Here is a 21,644-nt window from a genome sequence, read left to right on the forward strand (position 1 = left end):
ATATAAGAGTGCAGCGGTACACAGAAAATCCAATCTGTGAGGATTCCTTTATGACAGATTCTGCTGATCTATTATTGATGTCCTATCCTGCTGTTCAGGTACCAATGACGACATCCGAGTGACAGCCACTCTTGGCGCTGGCAGGGAAAGTTTGTTGTAGTAACAAACTTTCATGGCATTTCAGCGCTGCAACTGCCTCTCTCTCATCCATTCCCCTGCGAGATCGGAGGAGAGAGAAGCTGAAAGTATTAGCCCCACTTACACACATTAACTCCCCCTGTTATAATCACCTACACTATTTAGTTAGTATAGGTGATTGTTTAGTATAGGGTTCATTTTTAAGAATTTGTGAATAAATTCGATTTCTAAGTGTGCCTTTAACACAGCAAATTGTGAGGTGGATCCACACCAGTGGCAGGATCAGCGAGAGGCGCAGCTAATGAATGCGTGGACCTGCAGCCGGCCTCTTATTAGGGAATTTTGTCCATTGAGTATTTTTTCGAAAAAAAAATCATATAAAATAGAATCTGCTATTATATATGTTATAGAAAGTAATTAATGGATTTACCCAGCGCTCCCCAAAATGTTTAGAAGTACAAAAGTGCAAGTACCCCGCATACCATGTTGTATCGTTTTATTTGAAAACAGTGTCTAGACTGCTGACATTGTATTTGTTTTCCCAAATGAATATCCTAATATAAAACAATATACATTCATCACATTTATTCCGATAACAGGCTCAGCCATTATTAAACAAAGAGAAGAATAAAACAAGACAAACAATGTTGCATTGCTTCGAACAGATGGATGACCGTCTCTTCCCCGCGTCCGGGAAGACCAAGACCTGCTCAAAATAAAAAAATAAAAACTGCGGCATTTCATTGGTATTTACACGGGCGTTCTCACCTACATGGCGGACTCATTTCTCAATAAATGGTTTATTGCCAAGTGGAGCTTTGCTGTATTTGTAAATAAAACACCTCTCTTTTGGTAGGAAATTTAGGCAGGATATCTTCAAGATGTACAGAAACGTACGGGTGTATAAAAAAATTCAATGTAGGAAAGATTGCAATAATTTAATAGCTCATTGGGGTTTTGTAAGTTTCAGGGAATGGAATAGATATGTGGCCCGATCCTGTGACCAGAGGCAGGATGCCGGCATTCGGTACAACATTCCAAGACAGAGTGAGTGTGATATTCCTGTTACCCCTGAAAAGGGAAAACATGACATATTTAGCAGAAATGTACCAAATGTAATCATACAGAGCAAAATCACATGTACTTATATGGAGTTACTGAAAGACTAAATATACTTCATATCCTGAAAATGCTCCGACGGCAGCCTATGGCTACACAAGGTGGCTGCAAACTGCAGAGAAGGGCAATCTGTGTGGGTTACAACTTGGTTGTTAAACAGGTCGTACTAAGATGGCACTGCCTGTTCTAATGGCCTATTAGGGCACATGAACTTCATAGAACAGGACTCCCTCTATGGCCAAAACACAGAGCTACTCTGTGGACCAAGTGCCAACCCTCCTGATGCAGACCGCAGTAACTCTGGATCACACCTCAAATGCATTCCCCTTGGCGGTGCTCTAGATGTGCTGAACGCATGTGGAGAAGATCCCAGTCTACAGATTTCCTCCACTACAAATTCATGCTCAGAACATACAACTTTGCCCTTCACCATGCCAACCAAGCCCACTTCACACCTCATCTCCTCACTATCCCATACCCCCCCCCCTCACACGCACCGCCAAAAAAAGTGACACTTTTCACTCCTTCCTCAGCCCTAAAATACAGCCCTCTGACAGATCTCCATGCTAAAGATCTGGTGGTTTATTCAAAGAGACAATTGACAACATCTAGCAGGAAATTATTTCCCAAGAAACTTTGATCCTTTTTTTTTTACATTCTATAAAAAACGCTCTTACTAAAGTGTCAAATGATCTTTTGATGGCTAAATCAAATGTTGACCACACTCTACTGATCCTCCTGGATCTCTCTGAGGCATTCGATACCGTAGATCACCAAATTCTCCTCAATATGCTCCACTCTATCAGCCTGAGGGCTCTTAATAATAATCATCTTTATTTGTATAGCACCAACTTATTCTGCAGCGCTTTTAACACGAGTGAAAGAGCCTGTCCCCGTCCCGCTCCCTCCCATTGCAATCAGCCAAAAGGGGGAGGAGAGAGGAGGGAGGGAGTTTAGCAATTACGCTGCTAAACTCCCTCCCACCTCCCTTCTCAATCCACCGTCATTGGATCACATAGGAGCCCATGCAGTAGCCAACATATTCCGGCCCAAAAGATAGTTACAGGACTATCTTTTGGGCCTGACATAAAAATGCCCGGCGCTATATTGGCCGGCTAGGCACTTTTACCTCGCAGGAATACAACCATGTGATTAGATGCATTGAAATCCAATACATCAGATCGTAGCGTATACCAGCCGACCGTGAAAACAGCGGGCTGATATACGCTAGTGTGAACGAGCCCTTAAAGATACCGCTCTTTCATGGTTTTTCCTTCTACTTTTCTGACACCTTGCTCAGTGTATAATTTGCTGGCTCAGGGTTCAGTCCTTGGTCCTCTCCTCTCTTTCATCTACATGGCCTCTATTGGGCAAACTATCAACAAATTTGGGTTTCTTCCCGTGACATCACTTGCTTCTACAAAATGCTAGCAATTGTCTGTCCACTGTTTAACACTGTCATCCCTCTATCTAAAACTGAATCTCTCAAAAACTGAACTTGTGTTTCCGCCATCTCCCAACCAACCTAAACCTATCTCAGTCTCAAGTCTGTGGTTTCTCCAGAACTCCTCAGCATCACGTTCGCTGTCTCTGGGTTATATTTGATTCTGACCTTCTCTCCACTCCCCATATTCAGTCGCTTACTCACTCATGTCACCTGCACCTCAAACATCTCTCAAACCCAACCTTACCTAACTGAGGAAGCAGCAAAAACTGATCACCCTGATCCACTCTTGATTATTGGAACTTGATCGGTCTTTCCCTCTCTAAACTCTCCCTTCTCCAATCCATCCGGAATGCAGCAGCCAGGCTTATCTTTTTTTTTTTTTTCAAGCTGTTATACTGACGCCTCCACTCTGTGCCAGTCCCTGCACTCCTTGCCTATCAAATATACAATTTAAAGTCATCACTCATCCGTAAGGCCCTCCAGAGTGCTGCTCCACCCTACATCTCCTCCCTCATCTCTATCTACCACCCTACCCGTGCTCTTTGCTTATGGCCTAGAATACATTGCGTTCTAATCCGAACTTCCCCCTTCCAAGATTTTACCAGAGCTGTACCAGTTCTCTGGAATGCGCTACCCCAGACAATCAGGCTAATTGCAAATGCCCACAGCTATTCTCCATCTATTCTGCTTCTATACTCACCCTTGGAAACGTGAACCCTCATTCCCCACTGCCCCCCTCAGATATCCCATTGCACCTCTTATCCGTTTATTGAAAAACATGGCAGGTGATGACATGCCCAGCTTTATGCATACATATATATATATATATATATATATATATATATATATATATGCGCATGTATGTAGCATCCTAAGTGTGAACCTGCTTGTAGTCTGTAAACTCTTCTAAGCAAGGCAATCTCCCCTATTGTTCAAGATGCATTGTTTTTTTTTATTGTATATTCTGACCCATTCCGTGTACGTTTCCCCAATTTGTAAAGCGCTGCGGTATATGTTGCTGCTATATAAAGATTATTATGATTGAAAACAATAAGCGCCTCTAATTCTACCTCTGAAAAGCAAGGTCACAACCTTAAGGACATTTTATGACCACGTCCAGTAATGAGGTTCAGATTTGGACAATAGTACGGAGCCAGTCGTTTCATTACACTGCGCTACAAGTTAAATCAGACAATGATAATTAAAGAGCTCCGCTTTGAAGTACTTCTGACATCTTGATCTTCTACAGAACCCTCCCTTCTGTCACCACAAATCAATCACAAACCATTCCGGAGCCAAAGAGTAAACACACATCAGCTTTTTCTGTCAGGTTTCACCTTATAAATTTTATCTCTTGCACTCGCTTCTTGAAAAGAGCGATTTTTAATAAAAACAATATATTTCTTCCAGATGCTTACTTCAGACCGTTTCCATCGTCAAAGAAGAAATACTTTGATTTCATCTCCTTTAAAGATAACTTTGGGTTGTCTCCCCGGAGGATGATCTTGTCCCACAGCACAACCTGGTTCAAAGCCTAAAGTGAAATCATAAAGATATTCCGGGGTAATATTTCATACATTCTACCACATACCAAGCGCAATATACACGGGTTTATACAGGGAATGTTACAAGCTCTGACGGAAATATTATACACCCATATAGCATATGACCACATGCATTAGGTACAATCTCATACAAGTGCTGTCTGAGTCCACCATTAACCTCTTAAGATCTCACCGCTATTTCCCCCTCCGTATTCCAGCAGTCAGAATTTGACTTTGACCTAATGCACATGGCTGTATTTGCACTGTGAGATATGGAGCTCCGGATCACGCAGCAAATACAGCCCATAACGCATTTCCACGCCTACAAGCGGAAATCAAGTGCGATATTCCACTTGTGGGGTGGAAATCGCAGCATGTCCCATTTCAGTGCGGGGCTCACAGAGGCTAGCATGGCCACATCACTGCTGACGCACCGGCCCTGCACTGCACATGTGCGGCGGTGTGCCAGCCGGCACATCCACAGTGCAGAGAGAAGACGCCGGACAGGTAAGCCGGAGGTCAGTGCAGGGGCACAGGGGCGAATCCCGCTGCGAGAATCTGTCAGTTGGAATCTGACCCAGCTGTCTGCATTTGGCCTTTTACAGTTACATTAGTGTATATGGTCGTGTTGGAGGGCTGTAATAGTTGAGGGTCATTTTGAGGCATATCTTCATTTAATTCATATTCAAAATAAATAGACAAAAAAATGTCTTTGTTATCATGAAGTTGCCAACAATGTAACTTGCTGTGTGTAATGTATTCTTCATGGTATGCTCACACGTTGGAATCAGACAAGGATTCGCCTCTAAAAACAGCCATCGCTATGTAAATACATGGTTATGGATCCGCATGTTGATTTAGCCCTTTTCAGTGGGTTAAAGCCGCATGCACTTTTCACACATTCCACTCGACAATGGAATCCGCATCAAGAAGTGACGTCACTTTTTCTTCCCCAAACGCAAATTTCAAAGTTTGGATGTGAAAAAAGCCCACAAAGCATCGACTACAGCAGAGGTTTCTATTAAAACCAGTGGGACGCGGATTTAATGTATGCAGTCACACGGGCAAGTCTGGCAGAGCTCTTTTTGAGTTTGGAACGGATAGAAATCAGACTCATTAAAGTGAAAGCAGTCATTCACACAGGCGACTTTTTCCCGGACCGCTGTGGCTATGAGGATGAGGGGGCGGTGTAAGCAGCGTAGCCCACTGCCTGCCTATATAGTGAGTTATACTGTAGCCTTCTGTCAGAGGTACAAGTCACGAGTCCTAATATAGAACTCTGATGGGAGGCTCAACACACAGGGTCAACGCTCCCTTATAAAAGGTCATTCTCAAAGAGAGGTCACTAAGACCCCTGACCTCAATATTATATATACTGTTTGTTGCAGTGTGCATGTTCCCAAACATTTTTTAAGACAAGGGCGCTACTTCACCACAATACTTACATTACTCTTAGTGGCGTACTCTGCCGATAGGTAGATGAACAACTGCTTGACATTCCAGTCGAATATCGGTTGCAAATGTAGGCTCATTAAGGAAAACTGTTACTTTGCATTTCTACACAACAGTAGACTTGTTTGAACTAAATATTTACCTTCAGGGGGCAACATCAGCTGATCAATGAATTAGGACCCTCAAAACAGCCAACCATACGCTAGTACACAGATGTAAACTACGAGCACTGATGCGGGCACAAGTCTGCCATGTGCTTCTTTAGAGGGTAACAATTGCTGAAGGCTTCTAAATCAAAGATCCTGTTTTACAAAGCTGATCTTCCTGTGATATGGCATTTAGGGACCATCGATGAAATGTAGCATTTAACGGCCCACAGGCTATAGAGGGTTAAACAGTCAAACATGGAATACGTTGAACTATGTTAAGCAAGGCATACATTTGTGTTCTTGGTTTTGGTGAAACATACATGATAGTGCCAGTGTGGATGGGCCCTTACTGACACACATTTGCCTGAGTGTGTACAGTGGGGAAAAAAAAGTATTTAGTCAGATACCAATTGTACAAGTTCTCCCACTTAAAAAGATTAGAGGCGCCTGTAATTGACATCATAGGTAGACCTCAACTATGAGAGACAACATGAGAAAACACATCCAGAAAATCACATCGTCTGATTTTTAAACAAATGTATTTGCAAATTATGGTGGAAAATAAGTATTTGGTCAATAACAAAAGTTCATCTCAATACTTTGTTATATATCCTTTAATGGCAATGACAGTGGTCAAACATAGTAACATCAGGTGTTTTGCCTTCCTCTGGATCAACAACACAGAAGGATAGATAGGCTGGACTAGATGGACATTGTCCTCATTCGGCCTTACAAACTATGTTACTATGAGATCTGGAGACTGGCTAGGCCACTCCAGGACCTTGAAATGCTTCTTACGAAGTCACTCTTTCGTTGCCCTGGCGGTGTGCTTGGGTTCATTGTCATGCTAAAAGACCCAGCCACGTTTCATCTTCAGTGCCCTTGCTGATGGAAGGAGGTTTGCACTCAAAATCTCACGATACATGGCCCCATTCATTCTTTCATGTATACGGATTAGTCGTCCTGGTCCCTTTGCAGAGAAACAGCCCCAAAGCATGATGTTGCCACTGCCATGATTCGCAGTAGGTATGGTGTTCTTTGGATGCAACTCAGCATTCTTTCTCATCCAAGCACGGCGAGTTGTGTTTCTGCCAAACAGTTCTACTTTGGTTTCATCTGACCATATGACATTCTCCCAATACTCTTCTGGATCATCCAAATGCTCTCTAGCAAACTTCAGTCGGCCCCGGACATGTACTGGCTTAAGCAGGAGGACACGTCTGGCACTGCAGGATCTGAGTCCCTGGCGGCATAGTGTGTTACTGATGGTAGCCTTTGTTACGTTGATCCCACCTCTCTGTAGCTCATTCACTAGGTTCCCCTGTGTGGTTCTGGGATTTTTGCTCACAGTTCTTGTGATAATTTTGACCCCACAGGATGAGATCTTGCGTGGAGCCCCAGATCGAGGGAGATTATCAGGGGTCTTGTATCTCTTCCATTTTCTAATTATTGCTCCCACAGTTGATTTCTTCCCACCAAGCTGCTTGCCTATTGCAGATTCAGTCTTCCCAGTCTGGTGCAGGGCTACAATTTTGTTTCTGGTGTCCTTCGCCAGCTCTTTGGTCTTCACCATAGTGGAGTTTGGAGTGTGACTGCTTGAGGTTGTGGACAGGTGTCTTATATACTGATAACAAGTTCAAACAGGTGCCATTACTGCAGGTAATGAGTGGAGGACAGAGGAGCCTCTTAAAGAAGACATTACAGGTCTGTGAGACCCAGAAATCTTGCTTGTTTGTAGATGACCAAATACTTATTTTCCACCATAATTTGCAAATAAATTCGTTAAAAATCAGGTAATGTGATTTTCTGGATGTGTTTTCTCATGGTGTGTCTCATAGTTGAGGTCTACCTATGATGTCAATTACAGGCCTCTTATCTTTTTAAGTGGGAGAACTTGTACAATTGGTATCTGACTAAATACTTTTTTTCACCACTGTATATGGAAAACTATTACTAGATCATATTTTGTTCGTCAGCAGTTTAACCGCTTGACACTTTTGGGTGTACATAAACGCCCTGCAGCATCAGTATTTCTATGGAGCAGGATCACCGAGCATAGAGTGGGTGCCGGCTGTTTCTGACTGCTGACACCCGCCGGCAACAGCTGTTAACCATTTAAATGCCCCCGGCAATTAAGTGCCCCAATCAGAGTTGAGGGTCTGAACGGAGCCCTCACAATGAAATTGTGAGATGCCGTTCCACTGCCAAGAATGAAAGACTATCAAAATGCGGTATAATGTAATACAATGGTATTAAATCATACTGTATTCGCAATCAAAGGATTGTAAGTTCAAGTCCCCTGTGGGGGCTTAAAAAGAAATGTAGAAATAAATGTAAAAAAAGTTATTAGAAAAAAAATTTAAAAAGTTAGCAGGTTTAAAAAAAAAACATAAAACAAACAAGAATTCCCAGAATCACAATTATTTAAAAAAAAACATATGGTATCGCCATGTCTAATCTATCAAAGCAACACATTATTTACCCTGTATTGTGAACATGGTCAGAACAATAAATAGGGAAAGAAAACACGACAGAATCTCCCTATCTCAAAAAAAAAAAAAAAAAAAAAAAAAAAAATCAATAGAAAATCAAATCAACAAGTTGTATGTACTCCTCAATGGTACCAATAGAAACCACGGGTCGCCCCACAAAAATACAAAACAAGCCCTGACAACTACGATGATGGAAAAGTAAAGTATGGTGGTCAGAAGATGGTGACAAAAAAAAGAAAAAATTATATTTTTATTATATATTACTTTTTTTTTTTTTAAGTAGAACAGCAGAAAAAAAACAAAAAACATTTTTTCATTTCAACTCACTTAAAAATGTGTTTTTTTTCAATACATTGTATGGTTAAATAGTATCACTGAAAAATACATCCTGCACCAAATAAGCCCTCAGACAGCTATGTTAATGGAGACACAAAAATGATTTTTGGAAAGTGGGGAGCAAAAAAAAAAGAAAAAAAGGAGGGCTGTGACTGTACAGGATTAAATGCTCATGGTTGCTAGCTATAAATCATCTCTCCGTGCACGTACTTTGTCTGAACAAAAAGCATGGGGAACTGCAAAGCAGCAACTTGAGGCTGTGATGGGGCAGGTAACTCCTCGACGCCCCCATGAGACAGCGTAGCTAATGTGTAGTCACCCCCCCCCCCCAGCGAGTCAGCTACTCCTGGCACCGGCACCAAGTATACATAACCTTGGGATCTGGGGCCCGCAGAGCTGTTATCAGAGGGATTAGGTTTCCCAACAGTCAGGAATAGCATGAAAAACTGGAAGAAAGGATATCGGCATTGACATCAAATATGAGGAATCCCAGGTCGCTCTTCTCTCGGGGGCCAGTGAAATCTTCCACATTCTCTCTGCAAGACAAGAAATAAAACATTACAGATAACGGACAGGAGACATACGAGGCTGGAGATGCTACTTCATGACTGCCAAGAGCCGTAAACAAGTCCAACGCAGCGAAGCCTCCATACCCCAGGGGACACAACACACATACCGCTGCAGGTAAGAGGAGACCTTGCCGGGACAGTTGTGTCCAGCTGGCCCTGCGCTACACATCTGCATTGTGCAATCCCACCTCATACATTTATCCTTCATTGGATGTGTAGTAAGAACAATGCACAGTACAGCAATTACCAGGAGAAGCTTTGTGGGGCAATTCCATCTCGAAGGCCTCGTTCAAAATAAGCGTGCATCTGCACATGCGTAGGTGTGCACAAACACGCGTGAACGAAGCTCCGTGCAGCAATGGGAGCGCCAATGAATGGCTGACTGCTGCCTGCGATTGGCTGAGCGCTCAGCCAATCAGACGCAGCCCTTTCAGCAGGCGTAGATTTTAACTCCCCGCCTGCTGAAAGAACTTCATTACAGTTCCGGGACCCAAGCGGCTAGACACACCTGAGCCCCAGCAGCGGCAGAGAGGCGAATATATATATGTATATATATATTATTATTATTATTTTTTTTTTTTTAAACTACAGCTAGGGATGATTTTCAAGGAAGGGCTTATATTTAAAAGCCCTTCCCCGAAAATCACTGCAGAGGTTGCTGGCAGGCCATTGCTTTCAATGGGGCCGGAGGCAGCGGCATCCCCATTGAAATCAATAGGCCAGCTTTGCGATTCTCTGCCACAGCTGTGGCAGGGGATTCTTTACTCATTGTGGGGAGTTCCCTTGTCACTGAACACTGTGACAGTGCTGTCACAGTGTTCAGTGACAAGGACTCCCCGCGGGGAATATTGACACGCACTATGGACCTATGGTGCACGCATGTCCTATGTCTTGCGGGTACGTGCGTTTTCACACCTGTAAAATACGGACATGTAAACACACCATAGGGAACCAATGGTTCTAATAGGCGCGCGGTTTTGTGCGGACGTATGTACACACAAAAACTCTCATCTGAACGAGGCCTTAGAAAGGGCTTCTCCAGGTTAGACTATACCCAATTGTTACAATGGTCTATAAGCAGATCGCAGCGTCCAACTGCTGGGACCCCCGAGTGATCCTACGTGCTTACCTGCCGCACCAAGGTGTAATATCACAGTGCTCAGCAGCTTATCTGTGTGAGGGAGAGAATCTCACGCCGGTTTTGTGCGATGCGAGACGCACAAATATGACCTCCATTCTTTTGAATTGGCTTATTCACATGAGTGATTTCCCCCTCGTAGCATCTTTTGGTGTTCCCTTGGAACGCATCGCCCATTGTTTTCAGTGAGACTTTAGAAGACCTTGCATAGTAAACATGTACTGAAATCAATGGGAAACCCCTGCAATCCTCAGAGGCGCATGGAACACGTGCCGGGGGAAATCGCTATTTCACAAAAGTGATGCGAGGCAGTTTTGAAAAAAAAAAAAAAAACCTCGCATCCGCGCGCAAAAAAAATGCAGATTGGTACGAATGTAGCCCAAGGTAACGTTCACACAGAATTATCATACACGCTGCGAGATCCCGCTTGGGGACGACAGCTCCTGAAAACAGCGCAGTGAAGAATCCCCAAACGGAAACAAGGCACCAATCACTTCCATAGTGATACAGACACCTCTTTGGTTGGAGTTGGAGTCAGATGGAGTAAAGCCGCGCTCACACGGGGCGGGGCGGATTCCACATGCGGGAGGTCAGCAGCAGATTCCAGCTGTGCACCCGGCCGGCGACCCTGCGTACTCCACTATACTGTACTGTGGATGACCTAGAGACTTGCAGGCGGTCATGTGTAGTACAGTTTTTGGGGGGGGGGGGGGGGGGTTTATTTGTATGCCCCACGCCATCATTTAGTGATGACACGGGTACCCCCAGCCCATATGCAATGTTAATTCCATATGTGCTGCGGGTCAGACGCCTCTATTGACATCAATGGAGGTCATCCACGTGGATTCCACAGCAAAATGGAGCATGTTGTGATTTTTCTTCCGCTCGCGGAACACACAATTCGTATCTGCGAGTGTGAACGGACAATTGAAAATGCATGCCTTTCATGGATCACGAAATCGCCAATACAAATGCACATGGGTGAGCCCAGCCCAAGGCCCAATGCCCACAGACGGATTATCGCTGCAGAATTCACAGCCAGATGCCTGCCCCGAATTCTGCAGCAATGTCCGTCCATAGACATGCCATGTTAAAAGATTCATCTTTCTTTTTGCTTACGGGAAAGAACTGCAGCATGTTCTATGCTGTGTGGGAAAAAAAGAAAGTCGCAGGGACGGCTTCCATTGCAGTCAGAATTGACAGCGGCATTTAAAGGGTTAATAGCCGCGATAGGCAGCACGGCCGATTGCAGCTATTGCCCGTGGGTGTCAGCTGTAATTTAACAGTTGACGCCCGCGCTGTATGAAGAGAGGTTGCCCCGCGACCTCTCTTTATACATACCCTGACGCTCCAGGACGTAAATGTACGTCCTGGAGCGGGAAGGGGTTAAATTCAATTATGCTCCAATAGCAGCATAGAGGACAAGTCATATCACATTCATTTTCAATGCTGTGAAACAAAAAGGACAGAAAGCATTCCATCCATTTTTTGAGGATTACGCTTTATAAATCCGCCAACAAGTGAAGGAAAGCTTCACGTTTCACTTCCATTTTCCTGAGATCCATTTTAAGTTAAACTGGATCAGTTGAAATCAAGGTTATTGTGAGCGCAGCCTTAAGGGTAGAGATACCCCGGTGCACCTTCATAAAGCAAAAATAGCTGTTAAAATGGATTAGAAATTGCTTCACCATCTCCTCCCCCCCTGCAGTGTGCAGTGGTACACTACAAGCTGGAGGACTGCAGTTCTTGCTAAATCTGTCAGCCAGGCTGACTAACAGGTTCTGTATGGAAAAGGGGTAGGGGTGGAGGAATGTTCTTCATAGTCCATTTCCAACAGGCAGTAGATTACATCTAAAAGTACACAGCTTTGGGGGGTGGGGTGTTGGAGATAAGGATGTGATCACTATAGTATAAGTGACTATTTGTATTGTGCACTACAGCTAAGGCCTCACAGGCATTCTTTTTTTCTATAACATTTAGCTGCCTTTTTGAATGCCCACTAAGCCCGCTGCCCCCAGCCTCCATTAATTCCTGCAGGGCCTCTCAGATCAGTATTTTAGCGCTACAACGAATGCTGCATGTTCTGTTTTCAGCGTTCCAGAGCGTTTTGGATGTCCTGCATCACTCATTGAAGTGAACGGGGTGCGTTAAAAATGCTGTAAGACGCTGTGCACAGTGTTAACGCTACTTACAATGCCACCGGGAAAGTGACGTCATCAGCTTGCTTTGCCTCCGTCTTTAGGGTACAAAATATGCAGTAAAGACGCAGGCAACCGCTCCCAAAAACACTGTAAAATGCTGTTCTCATGGCGTAAGACGTTTGTGTGAGAGTGGCCTAAGACGTCGGCAGCGCTACCGTCCGCCTCAACTGCAATTACAAAATAGGGTGTGACCAACGGAGGCTCAGCCTCAAAACGTAAGACATCTGGGGCAGATACACAGGGCACCTTCAGAGATCTCATGGAGCCCGGGCCTCAAGGAATCACAACTCTTCTGACGGCACAAGGGAAATGGACACAATATTCGGCAGGTGCTTTTAAGGTTATGGCTGATCAGGGTATAAAATGATATTTTTGTTGCCCAGACACCCTGCTAGGGCTTTAAGCTCTGGGCACTTTCCAGAAATGATGGCACCATGCTGAAAGTGCCACTATCTTTGCCACAGCACTGGTGCACAAGTACAGAGGAAATGTAACATGGCCCCAGCACTTCATTCCACAGGTTTACCCATCTGGACCGGCCCTTCTGTAATACCATAAAGCCTCACATGAGCTCCGCTATACAGAGTGACCCAACACTGGACCATATGAGGCCTCCCTCATGCCTGCGCCAAGTCTAAGGGAGGCTTCTATTCTTCGGCTCTGTCCTCGGAGTGGAACAATGAAAATAATGGTACCACCGGACCGGCACATGCTGGAGCAGAACAAACAACATTAACTAGAATGGTATCGGTCCAGCTTCCATTTTACTGCGCAGAACCGGAGAGCACACGGTTTTCTGCCAGATCTGCACGAGAGGCTCCAAACGAACCCCCGCCGCACCGCTGTGAACGGGCCCTCCCACATGCAAGGCTACATATCTCCTGCAGGAAAATAAGTGGCTATACAAGGGTGGGGGAAGGGACTTTATTCTGAGAAGGGGTTAAAAGAAGTATGACTAAATAAGACTGTTGTATCAAATATGGCAAAAAGAAAGCATAATTAAAGAGGGAGCTAGTGAAATCTAGTATCCTACAGGCCACAATGTACATGACTAGAATACAGCGCTCTCTACAGGCCCCTCATCCACAAGACTGAAGGGGCAGAAATAAAATAAGTGAATTAGCCTAATGTGTTCTGGCGGTGCTACAAGCCGACATTGAAAACCTCAAGCCCATTTAGTTTGGAATTGCGCAGTTCACATGGCAGCACTGTTAGGCTGCCTTCACACGGGCGAGAAAGTCATGCAAGATTTGTGCGTTGCGAGAAGCACAAATATGAACCCCATTCTTTTAAATGGGGTCATACACATGAGCGATGTTTTCTTGCATGGCACCATGTGCCAGGTGCCCGCGATGTGAGGTCCCACTGAAAACAAGTGATATAAGGCTGTTTTGGCGTGAAACCGCCTCACATCTATGGGGAATTCACATGGCGGGGAGCGCGATACGGGGATTCACGGCCCCATATAACACTTGTCCATGTGAAGACGTTAGCCTTGGGCAATGAAGGTGCAAGGATCGTTACGATGGAAATGTTCATTAGGTCCTCCAACAATTTTCCAATGAAGTGTACAGGGGCCTTAACAGTGTTTTCCGATGTATTTAAAGTTTCGGGCAGCAGAAGAGACAACTGAGTAGATTGCTCCCATCGCCGCATGCTCCAGCCTTCCTGCTGGTCTGCCTCTACATTAGCTGTAGGAGACAGTAGGCGTAATTAGATGAACGGTCTTGTCACCAGAGGACCTGAAAGTGGTTCCCCCTTGGCCTACAAAAGGCTCTCAGAGGCTCCTTGTGTGTAGTGACCTCTCCTACCGCTTGTGTGGAGCTTGTTGGCCACTAGTCCCCTCTATGACGCAATCAGATATTCTCCCCGTGGCCACTAGACGCCTCTATGACACAGTCAGATATTCCCCCCGTGGCCACTAGTCCCCTCTATGACGCAGTCAGATATTCCCCCCGTGGCCACTAGTCCCCTCTATGACGCAGTCAGATATTCCCCCCGTGGCCACTAGTCCCCTCTATGACGCAGTCAGATATTCCCCCCGTGGCCACTAGACGCCTCTATGACGCAGTCAGATATTCCCCCCGTTACCAGAGTCTGAGGGGGCGCATTTTAGGGATGTGAGAAGTTGGATGGTGGTAGTGATGAATTGTCCCCACCAGCCGTTCTGGCCAGACTGTAATGCTGCATTTATACAGAATGATTAGCGTCCAGTTTAAACGCGAGCCAATGACCGGACGAATTAGAATTGCGCGCTTCGTGTTTGTTGTTTTGTTTCTGCCGGCATAAAAATCAGCGCCGGCTCAATCACTTATCGGGCAGTTTATACACAGATCGTTCAGTGACTGGAATACCAATGTGATACACCAAACGATGAGGTCACCAGCTCATTCACGGGGGTCAACGAGAATCATGAGATTCTCATCATGCAAGAGGGGCATTAGTAGGTGTTGGGACCAGTGGATGCGTGCGGGCACACACAAGGTGACCGGGCTGAGGATGCCCCCAACAGACCAACAGTAGATTGTCCGACAAGCACCACCAATAGCTCCAACTGTTTTGTTGTCCGTCATCCAGAGGAAGGGGGCGCCAGCGTTACACTCCTGTGTCTGGTAGAACCATTTCCAGGTGCTTGGCTGAAGGACATTTGGTCTCATGGTGCCCATTACATGTACGGCCTCTGACGACCACCGATGCCTCGTTTACAGTGGTGTCATGAACAACAAAACTGCAATGAATCCAGGTTTAGTTTGGACACTAACAGCTGAGTTCATGACCAGAGAACTTGGGGTGAGCAACACAACCCTGCCTTTGCTGTGGAGTGTCACACTGCCCCCTGCTGGTGTGTTGGTCTGTGGGGCCATCAAATATGACAGTTGGTCACCACTAGTAATGGTTCGAGGGACAATGACAGCTCAGCGATATGTTCAGGACATCCTGCAGCCACATGTGTTCCTCTCATGGCGGCTTCCAAGAGGCAGCAGGATGATGCTCGGCCGCACACACAAGGGGGTCACAGGAAGCCCCTACAACATTGTCACACTTCCATGTCCTGCCTCATCACCAGATTTATTGCCAATAGAACATGTATGGGACCATCTGGGACACCAACTTCAACAACCTACGATGTTGCCTGATCTAGAGGCTCAGTTACAGAAATGTAGAGCGATATGCTTCAGGATACCATACCTCCATATCTGCAGGTATCACATCTTGTATCCAAGCTAGAGGCGGCCTAATAGGGCACTAAAGCCTTCATGCCCGCCCGTATCACATCTCATATCCGAGCTAGAGGTGGTACAACAAGGTACTAGAGCTTCCCTGCCCGCCCATATCACATCTTCGGTTTAAGCTAGAAGCAGTACAACATAGTACTAGAGCCTCCATGCCTGTCTGTATCATATATCCAAGCTAGAAGCAGTACAACAGGGTACTAGAGTCTGCATGCCTGCCCGTATCACATCTTCCGTCCAAGCTAGAGGCAGTACAACAGGGTACTAGAGCCTCCATGCCCGCATCACATCATATATCCAAGTTAGAGGTGGTACAACAGGGTACTGGAACCTTCATGCCTGCCCGTATCACATCTTCCGTCCAAGCTAGAAGCAGTACAACAGGGTACTACTAGAGCCTCCATGCCCGCCTGTATCACATCTTGTATCCAAGCTAGAGGTGGTACAGCAGGGTACTAGAGCCTCCATACCCACCCGTATCACATCTTCCATCCAAGCTAGAGGCAGTACAACAGGGTACCATAGCCTCCATGCCTGCCCGTATCACATCTTGTATCCAAGCTAGAGGCTGTGCAACAGGGTACTAGAGCCTCTATGCCCGCCTGTATCACATCTTACATCCAAGCTAGAGGCGGTACAACAGGGTACTAGAGCCTCTATGCCCGCCTGTATCACATCTTACATCCAAGCTAGAGGCGGTACAACAGGGTACTAGAGCCTCTATGCCCGCCTGTATCACATTTTGTATCCAAGCTAGAGATGGTACAACAGGGTACTAGAGCCTCTATGCCCGCCTGTATCACATCTTACATCCAAGCTAGAGGCAGTACAGCAGGGCACACTTTCTACTGTCTGATACACTTCAGCTGGTATTTCCCTAAATTCGTCCTGCAAACATCTGTTGAGTTCTCTTAAAGAAGATGGACGCTGCTCATTTTTCTTAACCCAATGTTTCAGTTCATCCTAAAGATGTTCAGGTCAGACTGTGCCGCTGGTCCAATCCTGGAATATCCATGTCCTCCAACCAACATAAAACGGCATGGGATTTATGACAAGGCGCATTGTATTGTTGGAAGTATGGCCGACCAATATTGTTACATTGTTGTCTAGAATGTGAAGGTACACCGCCGTGTTCATAGCTCTTGTCCCTACAACCAATGGACTGAGACCATGCCACGCAAGACATCCCCAGACCATAACAGAACCTCCACCGTACCTAACTGTTGGCACAACACACACAGGCAGAAGGTGTTCCCCAAGATCCTCCACACCCAGGTACAGCCATCTGATGTGAAGATGGGGGAGCGAGATTCATCACTCCATAGAAAGTTCTACCATTGCTCAACTGCCCAATGACAATGCTCTTTGCATCTCTGTAAACGGGCCAATGCATCATCTTAAAAACAAAGAACTCACCAGCTGTTTGCAGGATGAATGGAGGGAAATACCAGCTGAAGTGTATTATATGTTAGTAATAAGTATGCAGCGGAGAGTATCCAATGTCATTAGGGCCAAAGGCGCCCCACTAAGTATTAACATATGGAAGTAAATACTACTTTTGCTTCTTGCTCAGGCGTCCGACTACTTTTGGTAGGACGGTGTACCATATGGATGGATCACATTCGGGTGAGCCGACCATTGGCTGTTGTTTCCTGGACTCCTATATGCTCTGTATGACACATGCCCGCCTAGTCAGGTGGCAGGACGTATACAGGGGGCATCCAAATAGTGACATAAACTAAACATTGTGCCCAATGTAACGATCGCTGTCACCATGGATACCGGGATTACATACTGCAAGGGCTGCAGCGCCCATCATGGCGGGCAGTGATGGCCACATCACCTCTGATCACCCCCAGTCATTATCAGCAGGTTCTACAATCTGCAGATTACATGGTGCCCATTGGCAATGGGCACAGAAGGACCAGCATGATGCCCACATTACTACATCAGTGGAGCTCCCCTGCAGGCAGCAGTACTCACAGCGTCACCCTGGAGACGTGGATGTTGACGGGCACCACTCTGTCCTTGAATGCGGTGGTGATGAAACAGCCAAAAGTGAGCGCGGCCATAACACTCAGAGAGAAGGCGAAGAGGGAGTTGGCCCTGGACAGAGCGGTGTTCATGGCGCTGGGGTGAGGGCAGGCACGGACGTGATACGGCGGACGGACAGCTCGGAGCTCCTGTCACTGCAGGGGGAATTAGGAGACAGGAAGCTGAGGATAACGCTGAGCTGTCTGTCTGAGCCAAGCGACTCGCCGTACACAGTCACTTCCGGGTCGGAAGGTCACCACACAGGAACACGGCGTCTCGGGAACCGGCGTGCGGCGAGACGTAAGAATCACGTGACTAAACATGTGCGGCCATTTTTGTTACTGGCTGCTTGCCCTGGCTGTATTGTGGAGCTTTCTTCTGGCTCACTAGTGTGCTAAACATGTGTTATAGGTATTGCAGCTGTGCAAAGGGAAAGTGTAGTAGTTGCCCTTAGCAACCAATCAAATATAAAGGGGTTTTCTGGTTTATACTAGTAAGGGATGACAGATATATTAAAAAATAATAATACCTCTCCATTGCTAGGACAACATTGTTGCTATTCCTGTCCTCCACTGTGTTGTTTACACTGTACAGCGGTCATGTGGTTGTTAACCCATGTGACCACTGCAGCCAATAGGAGGCCATACAGAGATGTCATCAGTGACGTCTTGTAAACGTTAAAAGTCCACGGAACGTTTACTGAATGTCACCAGGCCAGAAGACCCGGGACGTCACCTGTCAGATGCCTTGGTGCCGGAGAGCTGAAGGGGCGCTCTGGCACCTGAATAAGGATATTAATCGTGGATGGCTTGGGGCGGGGGCATAAAAAAAAAAAAAAAAATAATAATTTGTACAAACCCTTTAAATGTTCAAATTCCAAAGAGTTTCTGGAAATCGAGACACTGAATTTGGTTTCTATAGGCACTTTTCCCCTACACTAGTTTTGATACATCTCCCCCTATGTGTTAGGGCTTATTTACATGAGAGTATATCTACCGCCGTTTTCACGGCCGGTCTATATACGCTACGATCTAGCGCATTGTATTCCAATGCATCAGATCACACAGACGTAGTCCCATGGCGTAAAGCGCCCGGCGTTGTATATATTTCTAATAACTTCTGCATGGCTCATTTACAAAGCACACACTATATTATGAAGTGCTTTGTAATGGCCATACACTAGTGAATAAATGTACTTGTCACGGCCGGACAGCCCCTTTAAGTAAACTTAGTATACGTTGTTTGCTCAGGTGGGTGTGTGTTTATAGGAGCAATCTAGGAGTCAGCAGGATTTTAATTAGTGTGAAGAAAAAACATTGTGTTCTGCAAAGAAATACTCAGTGCTCATTGTCTTTAACATGGCAAACAAGCACCTCTCCCCTCCAGTCATTCAGCCGCCCCAAAAAACAGAACTGCTACCATTTAAATAGAACAAATAGTGAACGAACTGATGACTATTTTTCTTCGGGCTGAAACTCATTAATTGGTTCTTCGATTGCTGCTCAGCCAATCACAGCCATCGCTTGCTTGAGGCGGGATTTATGAATCCCGTAACCAGTAAGTGATGTTGTATGAGCACCGAGGACTATGGGAAGTGCGCGCCAGATCAAAGAAGAGAAGCGAGAGGGACCTGGACCAAGCCTGCTAGGAAAATTTATGACCCCCCCCCCCCAAAAAAAAAAAAAAGACCTAGTCCCTCTTTTGGGGCAAAAATTAATATAAGGGTTCCTGCACACTTCCGTTTTTCTTGAGCGTTTTTTTCACGTGATTTAGCTGCATTTTTTTAACACGATTGTCAATGGGACTTTTTAATGTTAAAAACGCATCACACAAAAATTGCAAAGCACCAACTTGCGATGTTTCATTGACAATTGCATTAAAAAACTGCAGCGATATCGTAGCGTTAAAAAAACGCAAGTGGGTGTGAGCCCTTAGACAGGGTCTTATTTTTGGAGAAACGAGGTATGTAACACAATAGTTAGGTGAGAAGAGTCAGTAATACACAGAGGCTAGTGGTTATGAAAATATTAAAATAAACCTTTACTGTAATTTCATAAGAAGAGCAAGTAAAACAGCATTTGACTCAGTATAAGGTGAAACTAGGCAGCAATTCTCCACAGACATTAGGTTGGCAGATAAAGAATTTGCATGGAGGATGGCCAAGGATATTTAGAAGAGATGAGGCAGCAATATCACCATTTATGCACTGTGGGTCTTCTGAGATGTGTCAATTTACAACACAGCCTTACTGTTACTAGTATTAGACAAATCCTGGTCCCGGCTGCAACAGGGTCTCCGTCACTCAGGAGCGCTTCACTAGGCCTCTGTCACTTCTCGGCGGTCACTAGGCCTCTATTACTTTGAGGCCGTCACTAGGCCTCCGTTACTTCCGGGTTGTCATTAGGCCTCCGTCACTTCTGGGCCGTCACTAGGCTTCTGTCACTTCCGGGCCGTCACTAGGCCTCCGTCACTTCTGCGCTGTCCCTAGGCCTCCATCACTTCTGGGCCATCACTAGGTCTCCATCACTTCTGGGCCATCACTAGGTCTCCATCACTAGGCTTCTGTCACTTCCAGGCCGTCACTAGGCCTCTGTCACTACTGAGCCGTCACTAGGCCTCTCACTTCTGGACCGTCACAAGGCCTCTCACTTCTGGACCGTCACAAGGCCTCTGTCACTTCTGCGCCGTCACAAGGCCTCTGTCACTTCTGGGCCGTCTCTAGGCTTCTGCCGTCACTAGGCCTCCGTCACTTCTGAGCCGTCACTAGGCCTCCGTCACTTCTGGGCCGTCACTAGGCCTCTCACTTCTGGGCCGTCACTAGGCCTCTCACTTCTGGGCCGTCACTAGGCCTCTCGCTTCTGGGCCGTCACTAGGCCTCTCGCTTCTGGGCCGTCACTAGGCCTCTCGCTTCTGGGCCGTCACAAGGCCTCTCGCTTCTGGGCCGTCACAAGGCCTCTCGCTTCTGGGCCGTCACAAGGCCTCTGTCACTTCTGGGCTTTCACAAGGCCTCTGTCACTTCTGGGCTTTCACAAGGCCGCCGTCACTAGGCCTCCGTCACTTCTGGGCCGTCACTAGGCCTCCGTCACTTCTGGGCCGTCACTAGGCCTCTCACTTCTGGGCCGTCACTAGGCCTCTTACTTCTGGGCTGTCACTAGGCCTCTGTCACTTCTGGGCTTTCACAAGGCCTCCGTCACTTCTGGGCTGTCACAAGGCCTCCATCACTTCTGGGCCGTCACTATGCTTCTGTCACTTCCAGGCCGTCGCTAGGGCTCTATCACTTCTGGGCCATCACTAGGCCTTTGTCACTTCTGGGCCGTCACTAGACCTCTGTCATTTCTGGTCTGTCACTAGGCCTTTGTCACCTCTGGGCCATCTTATGGCTATCAGGCGCCTTTACACTTTACCTTGCATGTACAGAATCACACTCAGGGACTACCACTTGAAGATGGGCTTCGGTCCTTCCCTCTCCACAGCTCTCACCTACTCCATCATCTGCCTCATGTCGTTTCCTCAGTTCGCCTAGCTCTCTGACTAGCTGATTAAAACTTAATTTTTATCTCCAACCGCTCTCTCTAAACTAACTGTCACATCCTTTCGCGTTGTCCCGTGCGCATATATTCCTATTCCACACCACCTCAGTATTAGTGTATCTTGACGCCACCAGGAACTAGGGGTTTGACAGGGAGAACACCCCTGTCACACCCCCAGCTCCCGATTGGGTCAAGCGTACAAGGTTCTAGAAGCAGTGTGTGTATAGCTGCGGCAACACAGCTATGCACACGATGAAGCACG

At 46.2% G+C, this 21,644-nt stretch overlaps 1 protein-coding gene across 1 annotated transcript; it reads right to left on the reverse strand.

Moving 5' to 3' along the window:
- Nucleotides 1–619: 619 nt before the first annotated feature.
- Nucleotides 620–18,097, reverse strand: SPCS3 (signal peptidase complex subunit 3). The gene is made up of 5 exons (XM_066573507.1): nucleotides 17,802–18,097; nucleotides 9,138–9,213; nucleotides 5,694–5,768; nucleotides 4,123–4,238; nucleotides 620–1,209 (listed from the first exon to the last, which is right to left on the reverse strand). Exons 1-5 carry the CDS (start codon nucleotides 17,942–17,944, stop codon nucleotides 1,077–1,079), a joined length of 543 nt encoding a protein of 180 aa, XP_066429604.1. The 5' UTR covers nucleotides 17,945–18,097; the 3' UTR covers nucleotides 620–1,076.
- Between the last annotated feature and the right edge of the window lie 3,547 nt (nucleotides 18,098–21,644).

The sequence above is a fragment of the Eleutherodactylus coqui genome, chromosome 7, assembly GCF_035609145.1.
Source record: "Eleutherodactylus coqui strain aEleCoq1 chromosome 7, aEleCoq1.hap1, whole genome shotgun sequence".
Lineage (NCBI taxonomy): Eukaryota > Metazoa > Chordata > Amphibia > Anura > Eleutherodactylidae > Eleutherodactylus > Eleutherodactylus coqui.